Source organism: Felis catus, chromosome B1 (genome assembly GCF_018350175.1).
Source record: "Felis catus isolate Fca126 chromosome B1, F.catus_Fca126_mat1.0, whole genome shotgun sequence".
Classification (NCBI taxonomy): domain Eukaryota; kingdom Metazoa; phylum Chordata; class Mammalia; order Carnivora; family Felidae; genus Felis; species Felis catus.
In genome coordinates, this window is record NC_058371.1 from 101,154,141 (window position 1) to 101,169,717 (window position 15,577).

Below are 15,577 nucleotides of genomic sequence, written 5' to 3' on the forward strand. Positions count from 1 at the left end.
ACAAAATAAATAATAAGGAACATATCAGTTCAAATTCATTTTCTGAAAAAAGCAGTCTCAAAATTAAAGCAGAGAAAATGCTTATAAACATGCATCATTTCCCAATGCCATAGATTCAGAAACAGTGACACAGAAGATTAAAATTCTCTAGTTATTATAATGAATTATTATTTGTAAAAGTTTTTATTAAAAAAATAAGGTTTTTTGGCACAAAAACAGACACATAGACCAATGGAATAGAATAGAAACTCCAGAACTAGACCCACAAACGTATGGCCAACTCATCTTTGACAAAGCAGGAAAGAACATCCAATGGAAAAAAGACAGCCTCTTTAACAAATGGTGCTGGGAGAACTGGACAGCAACATGCAGAAGGTTGAAACTAGACCACTTTCTCACACCATTCACAAAAATAAACTCAAAATGGATAAAGGACCTGAATGTGAGACAGGAAACCATCAAAACCTTAGAGGAGAAAGCAGGAAAAGACCTCTCTGACCTCAGCCGTAGCAATCTCTTACTCGACACATCCCCAAAGGCAAGGGAATTAAAAGCAAAAGTGAATTACTGGGACCTTATGAAGATAAAAAGCTTCTGCACTGCAAAGGAAACAACCAACAAAACTAAAAGGCAACCAACGCAATGGGAAAAGATATTTGCAAATGACATATCGGACAAAGGGCTAGTATCCAAAATCTATAAAGAGCTCACCAAACTCCACACCCGAAAAACAAATAACCCAGTGAAGAAATGGGCAGAAAACATGAAAAGACACTTCTCTAAAGAAGACATCCGGATGGCCAACAGGCACATGAAAAGATGTTCAGCGTCGCTCCTTATCAGGGAAATACAAATCAAAACCACACTCAGGTATCACCTCATGCCAGTCAGAGTGGCCAAAATGAACAAATCAGGAGACTGTAGATGCTGGAGAGGATGTGGAGAAACGGGAACCCTCTTGCACTGTTGGTGGGAATGCAAATTGGTGCAGCCGCTCTGGAAAGCAGTGTGGAGGTTCCTCAGAAAATTAAAAATAGACCTATCCTATGATCCAGCAATAGCACTGCTAGGGATTTACCTAAGGGATGCAGGAGTACTGATGCATAGGGGCACTTATACCCCAATGTTTATAGCAGCACTCTCAACAATAGCCAAATTATGGAAAGAGCCTAAATGTCTATCAACTGATGAATGGATAAAGAAATTGTGGTTTATATACACAATGGAGTACTACATGGCAATAAGAAAGAATGAAATATGGCCCTTTGTAGCAACGTGGATTGAACTGGAGAGTGTGATGCCAAGTGAAATAAGCCATACAGAGAAAGACAGATACCATATGGTTTCACTCTTATGTGGATCCTGAGAATCTTAACAGAAACCCATGGGGGAGGGAAGGACAAAAAAAAAGAGGTTAGAGTGCGAGAGAGCCAAAGCATAAGAGACTGTTAAAAACTGAGAACAAACTGAGGGTCGATGGGGGGTGGGAGGGAGGAGAGGGTGGGTGATGGGTATTGAGGAGGGCACCTTTTGGGATGAGCACTGGGTGTTGTATGGAAACCAATTTGTCAATAAATTTCATATAAAAAAAATAAGGTTTTTTTTATTTAACTTCAAGTTAGTTAACATCTAGCATAATATTCATTTCAGGTGTACAACACAGTAATTCAACACTTCTACACAAAACCAGATGCTCATCAAAACAAGCACACTCCTTAATCCCCATCATGCACTTAAACTCATCCCCCACCCAACTCACTTCTGGAAACCGTCAGTTTGTTCTCTACAGTCAAGAGTACATTTCTTGGTTTGCGTCTCTCTCTATTTCCCTTTGCTTGTTTGTTCTATTTCTTAAAGAACACATGTGAGTGAAATCATAATATTTGTATTTCCCTGATTAACTTTGCTTAGTTATAATACTCTTTAACTCCATCCATGTCCTTGCAAATGTCAAGATTTCATTCTTTTTTATGGCTGAGTAATATTCCATCGCGTATATATACCACCTCTTAATTTCTTTTAATGTTTATTTATTTTTGAGAGAGAGAGGGAGAGAGACAGCGCAAGCAGGGGAGGGGCAGAGAGAGAAGGAGACACAGGATCTAAAGCAGGCTCCAGGCTCCAAGCTGTCAGCACAGGGCCCAATGTGGGGCTCAAACTCACAAACCATATATACCACCTCAGTCAATGGATACTTCCATAATTTGGCTATTGTAAATAATACTGCTATGAACATAAGAGCGCATGTATTCCTTGGAATTAGTATTTTTGTATCCTTTTGGTAAACAGTAGAGCAAGTGCTGGATCATAAGGTAATTCTATTTTTAACTTTTTGAGGAACCTCCATACTGTTTTCCACAGTGGTTGCACCAGTTTGCACTTCCACCAACAGCATAAGAGGGTTCCCCTTTTTTCACATTCTCACCAAAACCTGTTGTTTCTTGTGTCGTTGATTTTAGCCATTCTGACAGATGTGAGGTGATATCTCATTGTAGTTTTGATCTGGATTTCCCCGATAATGAGTGAGGTTGATGAATTTTCATGTGTCTGCTGGCCATATGTATGTCTTCTGACCCTTTTATAAATTCTTTATATATTTTGGATACTAACCCTTTATCAGATATGTCATTTGCAAATATCTTCTTTTATTCCACAGGCTGCCTTTTAGTTTTGTTGACTGTTTCCTTTGTTGTGCAGAAGCTTTTTAGTTTGATGAAGTTCCAATAGTTTATTTTTGCTTTGGTTTCCCTTGCTTTAGGAGACTTATCTAGAAAGAAGTTGCTATGGCTGGTGTCAAAGAAATTACTGCCTGTTATTCTCTAGCATTTTAATGGTTTCCTGTCTCACATTTAGATCTTTAATCCATTTGGAATTTACTATTGTGTATGGTGTAAGAAAGTGGTCCAATTTCATTCTTCTGCATATCGCTGTCCTGTTTTCTCAATACCATTTGTTGAAGAGACTTTTTCCCACTGGGTACTCTTTCCTGCTTTGTTGAAGATTAATTGACCATATAGTTGTGGGTTCATTTCTGGGTTCTCTATTCTGTTCTATTGATCTATGGTGTCTATTTTGTGCCAGTACCATCCTGTTTTGATTACTAAGCTTTGTAATATAACTTAAAGTCCAGAATTGTGATGCCTCCAGCTTTGCTTGGCTTTTTCAAGGTTGCTTTGGCTAGTCAGAGTGTTCTGTTGTTCCATACAAATTTTAATATTGTTTGTTCTATCTAGTTCTGTGAAAAATGCTATTGGTATTTTGATAGGTATTGCATTAAATGTGCAGGTTGCTTTGAGTAGTATAGACATTTTCACATTATTTGTTCTTCCAATCCATGAGCATGAAATGTCTTTCCATTTCTTTGTGACACCTTTAATTTCTTTCACCAATGTTTTATAGTTTTCAGAGTATAAATCTTTTAACTCTTTGGCTAGGCTTATTCCTAGGTATCTTATTGTTTTGGGTGCAATTGTAAATGGGATTGATTCCTTAATTTCTCTCTCTCTGCTGCTTCATTATTGGTGTAAAGCATTACCCTGATATCAAAATCAGATAAAGACACCACTAAAAAAAGAGAACTACAGCCCAGTATTCCTTATGAACATAGATGCAAATGTTCTCAATAAAATGCTAGCAAATCAAATCCAACAATACATTAAAAAATCATTCATTACAATCGAGTGCAATTAATTCCTGGGTTGCAAGCGTGGTCCAATAATTGCTAATCAATCATGACACACCAAATTAATACAAGAAATAAGAACCATATGATCATTAAATAGATGCATAAAAATCATGTGACAAAGTATAACAACCATTCATGATGAAAACCCTCAACAAAGTAGGTTTAGAGGGAACATGCTGCAACATAATAAAAATGTCCACTTTCACCACTGTTGTTTAACATAGTACTGGATGTTCTAGCCACAGCAATCAGACAACAAAAAGAAAGAAAGGCATCTAAATGGGCAAGGAAGAAGTCAAACTTTGACTATTTGCAGATGACATAGTGCTATATATAGAAAACCTGAAAGATTCCACCAAAAATTTGCTAGAACTGATAAAAGAATTCAGTTAAAGTTGTAGGCTATAATGAATTACTATACAATGTGAAGTTTTAAAAACCATTCCAGTAAAACCTTCACTGGTTAGTACTCATTGGGAAGAGTGCTTTGAATTTGGGAATGAGCTTTGATAAGCATGGGTTCAAATGCCAACTTTACCATTTACTTTTTTGTGTAATCTTGTGGAAAAAGTACTTAGCCTCTCTGAACTTCAATTTTCTCAATTAATACATGGTGGGCTCATACCTTCCTCAAAATTAGACAAGATAGATAAAAGATTTAGCACAATGCTCAGCACAATGAAAATATTAATAGGTAGTAGTTATAAGCATTATCATTATTAGAATTATCACTGTTATAGGTGGCTTAACAAAGTTAAGTTATCTTAATATATAAGTTATCTTAACATATAAGCTAACAAGGGGGGGGGTCTGGCATATAAATGTTTGCTGACACAAAGCATTAACTTGATGTATGATAGATTTTCAGATCAGTACATACATCCAGATTCATATTGCCAGCTCACCTGACTTACAACACAGTAGAAAGGTATCAAAATTCCTTAAATTTTGCCATGAAAACCACTGACATAATACTAAGACAAGAACAATTCCTCCAAAGCCTTTCCTAACTGCTAGGCATGCCCAAACCAGTAAGCCTAATAAACTACTGAACAATACTTTGTTTCTGTAAGATGTATTAGTAGGAAATTGCTGTGTATTGGTAAAGTTCTTTACATTTTAATGTTAATTGTGTACTAGCTGTGATAATAGCAAATGTGATAATAGCTTGGCTCCCCAGAATCCTCAAGGAATGATTTATTTTGAATAGCTAAAATTTCCAGATAACAATATTTTTATACTTTTCAGATATATTTTTTAATTTTAAAAATAATTTTTAAAAGAATAAAAAACCTTCTAAAACAAATATAATATACTCATAAGATTGTTTTCTCAAATGCAGAAATGCTTGGATCAAGAAACAGACTAATGACAAGAAAATCTCTACTTGTTTGACTTCTTGGATCTATACCAAAAGAAGTTTTCTTCAACTTTTTTCCTACTCTCTTTTGTTTGTCTTCTAAATGAATTTTGCTTTTTTTGGAGGTGGGGAGGGGTGGATACTGATTCAGGATCTTCCTTTATATGCTCTAAATATAGCTACAGATATCCAGGATTTTGGGACCCAGTGATTTGAGTGCTTGCTTACTTGAGAAAAGACTTGATTAAAATAAGTTGGATTACAATAAAATAAGTGTGATTACAATAAAATAAGTCTGACTGAATGGCCTTCTGGGCAGAGGGTAACCTTTCTACAAAATGAATTAGTAAACCAAGGATGTCAAGGATCTTTTTTAAAATGTCTTCTCAGTGACCTAAAAAGTATGATCTTCATTATTGTTGCTATCCTTTGTTACCATCTGATTACGCTGCTATCAGGTACATTATAAAGAATATCTTTGTGTATCCTTAGCACAACTGACAAATTTTGTGAGTCCAGACCCACCTTCAGAGTTAGTGTGTATAAAAACTATAGAAATATTTTGAAAAAAGTATCATTTAGCATGTCAGTTAATTCTTTTTTAGAGCTGACAGTTGAATGTATTCCAAAGCTTACAAATGGTTCTTTATAATGAAGATGATGGTGCTTCTATAAACATAAGGCAGGTAACAAATATCCAAAAGACAGTCTCAGTGTTTAATTTTAAAAGAAAATTGGTTTACAAAGGATGCTAAAACATAGTGAAGTCAGACTCCGCTAACAACAAGCTAAATGAACCTAATCTCTAGTTTCTCAAAGTCTTCATTCCCTTATTCAAAAAATAAACGTCTGAGTGCTTCTTTGCTAGGCATTGTGCTAGACACCCAAGATAAGAGGATGAAGACATTGTTGTTCCCTTGAAGATTTCATAATTACTGGCATGTATGAATGAGGGAAGTGAATTAGGAAATACATATGTAGATCCTTCTAGTTTTAAAATTCTATATCCTGTGTTGGTATCGTATAGCACTCAGGTAAAGTTATTTCAATATTTTTAATAAATAATCAAATTCAGAAACATTACTGACACCTCCAATTGGCAGTTCTAAACAGAAAGAGGTTAAACTCCTACTTGTCCAATTTGCTATTTGTTATAGGAGGAAATGGTGGCTATATTTAATGTTGATGATTAGGTGAAGGAAATTCTTTGGATTCCCATTACCCAAGCTGTCTTTGCCTTTTATTTCCACAGATCATTGAGAGCTAGCTACAGAATAGCATAGTGAAAATGTTTTATGGGCTGAGAAATATTCTTGGCTGACTTTCAAAGCTGCAGTAGGAAACAAAAACCATAAAACTGACATCCTAGGAAATCAAAACCAACTCCAAGGAAAAGTTTAAAAACAAATGTGTAATCAATAACATAATGAAATGATTTTATAAAATTTTATTATCTGCTAGAGATAGGCAACAACAATGGAAAAAAGATGTTCAGCTGTAGAAAATATTGAAGCTAGGCTTTCCTAAAACATTAATTCTCTTTTCCCTTCAGAAGTCAAGCCCCTTTTCTAAATTATTTCTATTCAAAAGTCATATAGTGCCATGGACTGAAGGGGCATTTATGGTATCTTAAAACGGGTCAATAAACTATAGCTATAGGCTAAATCTGCCCAGCCAACTGTTTTCTTATTTGATCACATATTCTCTATGGCTGCTTTTGCACAACAGCAGCAGAGATGAATAGTTGCGATAGAGACTATGGGACTGAAAAGAAAAGAATTACTAACTAGGCTGGTGCAGAAAAAGTGTGCCAACTTCTACCTTAAAGCAATCTTCCTACCATGATGGTAATGACTAAACAGTTTGTTTTTCAATACTAAAATTGTCACAAAAATAATACATACATTTCCTTTTCAACTCCTTCAATAAAATCATTAAAATGCCCCATCATTTGTCCCTTCATATGATTTCTAAACTATAGACCAGCCTCTTGTGTAGCCAATTTACATTTTTTTAAGTTTATTTATTTATTTTGAGAGAGGGAGGGAGGGAGGGAGAGAGAGAGGATGTGAGCAGGGGAAGGGCAGAGAGAGAGTGAAAGAGACAATCCCAAGCAGGCTCTGTGTTGTCAGCACAGAGTCCGACATGGGGCTCAATCCCATGAACCATGAGATCATGACCTGAGCCAAAACCAAGAGTTGGATGCTCAACTGACTATGCCACCCAGGTGCCCCTCTAATTTACATTTCTAAATTTTTTCTAATGTACATTTTTAAATGTCACGTAGTTCCAAATGGTAGGCATCTGACTTTGTCTCTTAAAACTACCTCCCACACCCACGTAGTCAGTATTCATGCTTGGAAGAGACTTAAAAAAAGGTCTAAAGAAGGCTAGTCAAACACATACTACTCTGAACACAAGCATTACCTATGATAATTTTCATAGTGCTTGTAAAACACAAGCAAACTTTCACTTTAAAGACAACTACAATAAGAGACCTATGTATCCTACAACAACAAAAAATAAGACCCAATTTCTAATAAAATGCTGCAACAGACCATTTAAGTATAGTCATACCTTAATCTATGGTATAGTATTAGCCACAGTGCATGGACAAAACACAAAACAAAAAGTAATTTATAAAACTATACATGTGTTTCATTGTGTATTTCTTCTTTTGTGCTCTTTTCCCTAGCATTTCTGTTTAATATTAAGAGTTTAAAAATGTCAAAACTATGTTATATCTGAGGCAATTAAGTATAAATTAGGAAAATCTGCATACCAGGAAATAGGCACTTAATTTAGCAACTTGAAACACAGATTTACAAAACAGTAGTTAAAAGTATTTAGGGGCACCTGGGTGGCTTAGTCGGTTGGGTGTCCGACTTCAGCTCAGGTCATGATTTTGTGGTTTATGAGTTGAGCCCCACGTCGGGCTCTGGGCTGACAGCTCAGAGCATGGAGCCTGCTTCAGATCCTGTGTCTCGCTTTCTCTCTATGCCCCTGCCCCGCTCATGCTCTGTCTCTCAAAAATGAATAAATGTTAATAAAATTAAATTTATAATTCATAATAAATCTTCAATAAAATTAAAAAATAAATAAATAAGCAGTTATTGTTAGTTTCTCAAACACAAAGAAATATTCTTTAAATATTTAGATACATGAGAATCTTTATTCTCATGTGTATATGATATGATACAAACACACTTTTTGTCTCAAACCCTGACAGTATAAGAGGCAGCAGCAGTATAGTTCAAAGAGCACTGAATCAGAAGACATGAGTTCTAGTCTTGTTTAGACCACAAAGGAGTTATGTGCCTCTTCTCTTAACATCTAAGGGCTTCTGTTCTTCTGAAGAATAAAAGTTGCACTAGATGACTTCTACAAACTTTTTCAGCTACAAAATTTTATGATTTTATGAAAATTTTAAAACTACCATAAATATCACATTAGAAAAATGCATAACCCTCATTGAGAATGTCATTTAGAGAAATGAAGTGCGCAAAAATTTCCTCTACAGTGCTTAGTGTCATGTATTCACTGAATTCACCTGAAATCTGGATATGCTGTAAAGGAGGCTCTTCAATTTTCTGACCGTTATTTTAAAATTTAGAATGCTGCTAAGCCTGGAACCTTCACTTTCAATGAAAGCTGGCTCAGAACTTCTTACTTTTTTCTCAAACCACTCCAAGTACCAATTCTGGACTATTAATCACAATAACAGGTATACAAGAAAGTAGTTATTAATATCACAGATTCTCCAATACCTCACAGAAGATATTATTCCATCAGTCAGTTTTTAACTTGCACTTCATCTTTTTCATTTTTCTATGTATTTAATAAACATTTTTATATTCTATTCATAAAACAATATCCAGAACATTTTTTATTTAACAGCACCGCTTTTATAAACCAGAACAGATCATCTTTCTCCCAAATAACAATACTCTTTTTTCTATCTCTAAGATACAAACTTTTTTCATATTTAAAATGTCTGAGGTCAGAATGTCTCTTGGAGTTGTTGACTTCTCAGCACCATATCACAGTTTAAAGCTACATTTTCCTTGAGTACCTATGATAATGATTTGTCTTACAACTGAAGGCGTCTTAGATTGACAAAATCCCATAGTGTCTGTCATCCACAGAACACATTTTCTAATTTCCCAAGTGTTTCAGTGTCACCCACTAGAAGGTAATTTCTGTTGGGATAGGATCCATTTCTATGTCTATCACTATATTTCTATCTATATGGAAATAATAATAATAGGTATTATTATTATATCTATGAAGAAATTATAAGAAACACTAAAGTTTTTTAAGCACTTACTAAAATGCTAGGCACTATGTCAAGCCCTTTACGTGTATTTCATTCTAACAACCTAAAATTTGTTACTACTACCATCTCCATTTTACAAATGAAGAAACAAAGGCACAGAGAGGTTAAGGAAATTGTCCTAGGCCCTGTTCACTGTTTTATCCCCAACATAAAGCCTGCTGCAGAATGAGCATTCAATCAGTATTTACAGAACAAGTGAATAAATGAATGCCTGCAAAGGAATCTAACAATAGCTCAGTTAGACAAACAGGGTCATTACTAAAGTAAGTCACAGAGAAAATGCACAATAAATACAAGTTTGAAAGGTTAGTTAACTACTTACACCTGGAATCCTGGAATCTATGGTATGGTAGTCGAGTCGAAAAGTGGCTCAGAGTATATCTGCTCTGCCCAGGCAATCAATGTCATCTAATGAGGAAGATTCAGGATCCCCTAACTAGATGGAATGTCTCAGACAGAGGAATTTCTTCTAGGCATCTCCCAGTTAGTCAGTGGTCATTGCCTCCATCAGAGGAGACTGGGCTAAGAGAATATAGTATATGGGGACTCACTTCTGAGGACCAGACTGCTGCCTCAGATAAGGCTGACTGATGATTTACTGCCCAGCTTGTTCTCTCCTCTCCACTACAACCTTGAAAAGGGTAAATTTTTAAGCTAGCTTGGAGGTGAGGCAGAGTAGTGGGGCCAATTGCCAAATGTAAAGTATTCTACCTTGCATTAATGCAGGGGCATTTCTGTGAGTTTTTTCTTTACCTATAAAACACTTAGAACAGTTTCTAGTACATAATATGCACTAAATGAATACTAGCTAATATCATTATTAGCCCTTCCCTACCTCAGTGCTTTACTGCCGGACATAATACCTATTTTCCAAAGTACTCTGCTACCTTAACAGCATTTTCAATTTTCCCAAATCTTATACAGATCACTAAAACACTTTGTAAAAGGAATCTTATAACATTTCCTCCAACTCACAGTATGAATTCAGAACATCCATAATTTAAATGGGCATACAGAAAAAGACATCAGGCTTATTTATTTTTCAAGTCTCAAAGAAACTTAAATGGGACAGGGAGGAGGAGAAACTAGTGGTTGTCATTAGATACCTACATAAGCATGAAAAGTCTCTCATTCTACAAGCACAAATATTTCTAAAGCTAAGCAAACAATATACCTATGCTCTGTTTACAATGTGCTTGCTGGCGGCAAATCTCAGTTTCATAGCTAACTTGAGTAACTTCAAATAGTCAAAATAATTGATTTACCAAACAGGATAATAAGGACTAGCATATATCATCAATTCTCTGCTCAATTTGTTAAACATCTTAAGTTTAGAAATTAAAATCTTGATAAGAAGTTTTTCATGCACTATCATTTCTGAACTAGTCATATGGGTTTGATCTGAATGTTATCACAGGAAACATAAAACTGTTGAACAAATGAAAGCAATAACTATTCTATATCACAATATTATGTAGAAATGCCTCCTAGTTTATGGAATTTTTAATTTTTCTATGTTTTCTATTTCTCTAACAATGCATAAAATTGGTTTAGTACCTTTGGAATTTTATACCGTTATCTATCAATAGCTGTTTATTTTAAAGTTCTAGAAACTGTACAATTCAAATAGCTGAAGAACAAAAACATACATGTGTAGGCTTTGTATGTTTTAGTTTTTAGGTGCCAGCATTCTACTTAGATAAAACAATCACTTTGTAGGTAATGCTAGCCCATCACAAAATTTAGAAACAAAGACAAGAAAACAGGATAGCATTCTCTTTGAGATTCTATGGCTATAAAACACAATCTATAGAAGACTTAGTGCACTAAAGGTACAACCAAAAATCTCTACAGTGGACCATTAGCATTATGTTTACTTATCAGCCTCATTGCTGCTTTCTAAAATGTCAACAAATGTGACCAAAAATTTTTCTATACAAAGGAAACAGCATTGAATTTATTTGAATTTAGCTTGAACAAGCCACTGAGGGAGGGAGGTATAAATATACAACATGATGAAGACTAGTAGGGGAAATTATATCTGGAGGCTGTAAATCATTAGCATCTCTTAATATATTTGCACCCAATTCCTACTGGGCCAAAATGCCTGCAAAAACAGGATTTTCCTATCAAATGCCTTGTCTGGTTTCTCACACCACTATATTTCAAAAGCATTTTATGAGAACTCTGCTACATACTCTACCTCCCATCTGGTTCATATTTAAACAATGTATCCTACCCTATTCCTTTTTTAGGCTCCAAAAAGGTCTGTGATGTCACAAATATGTGGCAGGTCATGCTACTTCAGCAAACTTCTCAGGCTTCTTTTTCTTCTCTTGTAGTTAAAGGTGAAATTGAGCTATTTGTAACCTTTTGTCGTATCTCATCTCAGAAGTTATAAAAGAATTCAAGTACTTCAACTCATAAAATAAAAAGACTGGTCGGTATTGCAGGATATTGAATGGGTAGTGTGAAGAGTAGGACAGACTACCTCTTATAATAGTCTCCTAATGACAGTTTATACTCATCTCATGAGGCAGCTCTCCTCAGGAAGGAAGAGAGCACCAATGCCTCTTATAGACTTTAATATTGGGGACCTACAAGGTGCCTTCTACCATCACTGTAATTATCATCAGCAGAACTTTTCTAATAAATATATACATCAGGAAGCTATGCACAAAGCACACACATTAACATTCTCTACATGAAGTACTTACAGCACATAATCCTTAAAAGGACCTGTAAACATTTGGAGAGGAAAAAAATCATACTTGCAAATAGTGCACGTGCATACATGCACCTATACATACACACACATACACGTACATACATCTGTATACATATACACACGTTATTTGAAATGATATAAATAATCTTTATTGCTTGAGATTCAGGAATAAAACTATTAACACTAATTTTTATTCTATTGTAACTATATTTTAGGAAACATGATCTAATCTAGAGAGTATTAAAATCTTTTATTATAATTGGTTTTACTGTATTGTATAATTATTTTTAATGGAGTGTTGCTTATAGTTTTTATCATACGTTTGTAACAACCAAAATTCTGATAGGCAGTGCTGGGGGGGGGGGGGTCTCTGTAAACAGGGGTATCTGTAAATAATAAACTATGAAAATTAACTCAAATGCCCCAAATGGATATGAATGCTTAAAAAAAAAAAAAGGTATATGGGGGCACTGGCTGGTCAGTTGGTTAAGCGCCAGACTTCAGCTCAGGTCATGATCTTGTGGTCCGTGAGTTCAAGTCCCATGTCCAGCTCTGGGCTGACAGCTTGGAGCCTGGAGCCTGCTTTGGATTCTGTGTCTCCCTCACTCTCTGCCCCTCACCTGCTCATTGTCTCTCTCTCTCTCAAAATAAATAAACATTAAAAAACACTTCTAAAAAACGTATATGAAAGTATTATAAAATGAGAACATAAAATAGTTGGGTATAAGAAAAAACTTACATGAATTAAAAATTATTTTATGGAGGCCAAATACATTGATAAATAAAATTTGTATAAGAAATACTATCTCCTCTACAATGTAATCACTGATATTTAATTGCAGTCCTATTAAATATTTCTTACCTGCCCCTTTCAACTGCTAAGGCATCAAGTTCATCAAAGAAAATAATGGAAGGAGCCACTGCTCTCGCTTTTCGGAAGATCTGGTGAAAAAAGTACCACATTAACTAAAGATTAGCAAACTTCAGAAACTCTGCAGTTGGGTTTTAGTTTGAAAACTGTTAGGAACTAAATCTATTATGTACAAGTCAACCAGCCCAATCATGACCTTCAGCAGGTAACTTTACTTCTCTAAACTTCAATTTCCACATCTATAAAGTGGAGATAATGGTAAATGCTTGCCTCAGAAAATTATTTTAAGAATTGAATTAAAAAAAAAAAAAGAATGCAAAGCATTCAGCACAGTGCCTGGAACATAGTAAGAGCTCAGTAAATGACAGCTATTATTAACTATCATAAACACATGTTTAAAAGAAAAGCCATAAACATGTAAAATCAGTTATAGCTTAGCATATAAAATACCCATAAACTCCAAAGCCACATTCCTTGCTCATTTCTCTGAAGACAGTATGGGAAAGTAATGATTGATGTAAAGCCAGGACAAGAAAAATGATCAAAACTTGGAAATACCAGAGCTGTGGGAGGGGGGATGGGCTAAATGGGTAAGGGACATTAAGGAATCTACTCCCTGAAATCAATTGTTTCACTATATGCTAACTAATGTGGATGTAAATTTTAAAAATTAAAAAATAAAAAAAAAAAAAAAACTTGAAAGAGCATAGACTGATTAGATCAGAAGTCAATCAGACTATCAATGTTAGAGACTGGCCAGACAGCCATGGGGGGGGGGGGGGGCAACATATGGAAATGGCCTAGAAAAAATCAGCACAGGCAGAAAGAAATCCAAAGGTGTGTTTCCTGTAACCTAGACCCCCATTTTCTGGTCACAAGGATCATGATCATAAAAATTCAAAACTGTTATCGTAACATTATTAATAAACATTTCCTTTTTTCCTACAACTGCCATTGTCTACATTTTAAAGAAATAAAAAAATAGGACAAAAGTAACTTAAAATTTTTTTCTCAGATGAAAAATGAAGTATTCTAATTTCTAATACTCTTGGGTTGGCACCCAGGTATTCACAAATGGAGACCATCCATTCCATTCCTGGAGACCATCCATTCCATTGCTGTTTGTGTGTTCTTGTCCTTGCTTAGCTTCTGAAAGAATACAGGCTGTCTGTGTGAGGCAGACTAACCTCTGCTTAGCAAGCCAAAACCTGTGGTCAAATTACTGTAGTTACCCAAGTCCAAGTGCCCTGATTTTGCATGAATTTACCAGTTGTGTAGCTTCCGTGATATGAATGAGTAGCCTATCAATCAGGAGCTGGCTTGAGGCACCTGGGTGGCCCAGCTGTTTAAGATGACTCTTGATTTTGGCTCAGGTCATTATCTCACAGTTCGTGACATCAAGCCCCATGTCAGGCTCTGCACTAACAGTGTGGAGCCTACTTGGGATTCTCTCTGCCCCTCCCCTACTCTCTCTCAAGAAAAATAAATTAAAACAATCAACCACTAACTGTAAATCTTAGAAGAGGGGGAATGCACTGTCTAAATCACTAGGCAAAGGTAAAACAATTAAAATGAGAGTAAAGTGAATTTTTTTTATACTAAGCTCATTTCATTTAAAGGACTACATAATTTAAAGGATTTAAATCTCATTCTGAGATCAAGCATTCCTTATAAGTACAGATGTACACTTTTTTTTCGTTTTTAGTGAAATTCTGGCAGTTGTTACAATCTTTATTTGGTAAAACTAACGGATGGTAATATGATGATGTTTAAAGACAAAAACAAAGTATTGTAGATTATCAAAACTGTAATTTTTAAAACATTTTTATTTATTTTTTACAGAGAGAGAGAGAGATAGAGCACAAGTGGGGGAGGGGCAGAGAGAGAGGGAGACACAGAACCTGAAGCAGGCTCCAGGCTCTGAGTTGTCAGCACACAGCCCGAAGCATGGCTCGAACTCATGAACCATGAGATCATAACCTGAGCTGAAGTTGGACACTTAACCACTGAGCCACTCAGGTGCCCCTCAAAATTGTATTTTTTAATAAAAAAATAATATTTGCCTGAAGAAAAAATACACCACTAGAATTTTGATTTGGAAATTTCAGAATCAGTAACCCAAAACAAAATGAAACCATACACAAAGACATAATCATCTTACCTCTCTAACAGCCCTTTCAGATTCACCAACGTATTTATTCATTAATTCAGGCCCCTGCATGAAAAGAGAACAGCTGTTCAGTGTCCTTATAAAAATGCAACCATATATATGTCTTTCAATGAAAGAGAAAATGAATACGTAAAAGAGGAAAAAGGGAAAAAATAAAAATCTGCTCTTAATTAAGCTGGTTCCTTTATAGCATACTTATTTACATTGGGTGTTATTTATGCCTCAAATATTAAAGCCATTCTGTCCCAGAAACTAGACATCAGTACAAAGGAAAAGCTGTGGCTAAATAGTTTAACCTCTTCTTCATCTGTCTTTCATTCATTCATCAATGAATACTTTTTTTACTCTGTATCAGGCACAGTGCTAGGCACTGAAGATAGAACAGTCTAATTTGGGAGACCAACAAAGAGATACCATCCAAGTATTC

The 15,577-nt window shown here is 35.3% G+C and overlaps 1 protein-coding gene across 9 annotated transcripts in view; it reads right to left on the reverse strand.

Annotated features, from left to right (window-relative positions):
- Window positions 1–15,577, reverse strand: part of SPATA5 (spermatogenesis associated 5) — a 370,044-nt gene that overhangs the window by 258,105 nt on the left and 96,362 nt on the right. For 8 of the 9 annotated variants that reach the window (XM_011281675.4, XM_003985028.5, XM_019828995.3 and 5 more), the window contains exons 12-13: window positions 15,142–15,195; window positions 12,972–13,051 (exon numbers count right to left, since the gene is read on the reverse strand). In XM_011281675.4, coding sequence (XP_011279977.1) covers window positions 12,972–13,051; window positions 15,142–15,195 — 134 coding nt within the window. Of the gene's footprint in view, window positions 1–12,098; window positions 12,121–12,971; window positions 13,052–15,141; window positions 15,196–15,577 lie in introns of all 9 variants that reach the window. The other variant, XM_045055895.1, reaches the window with a different exon arrangement.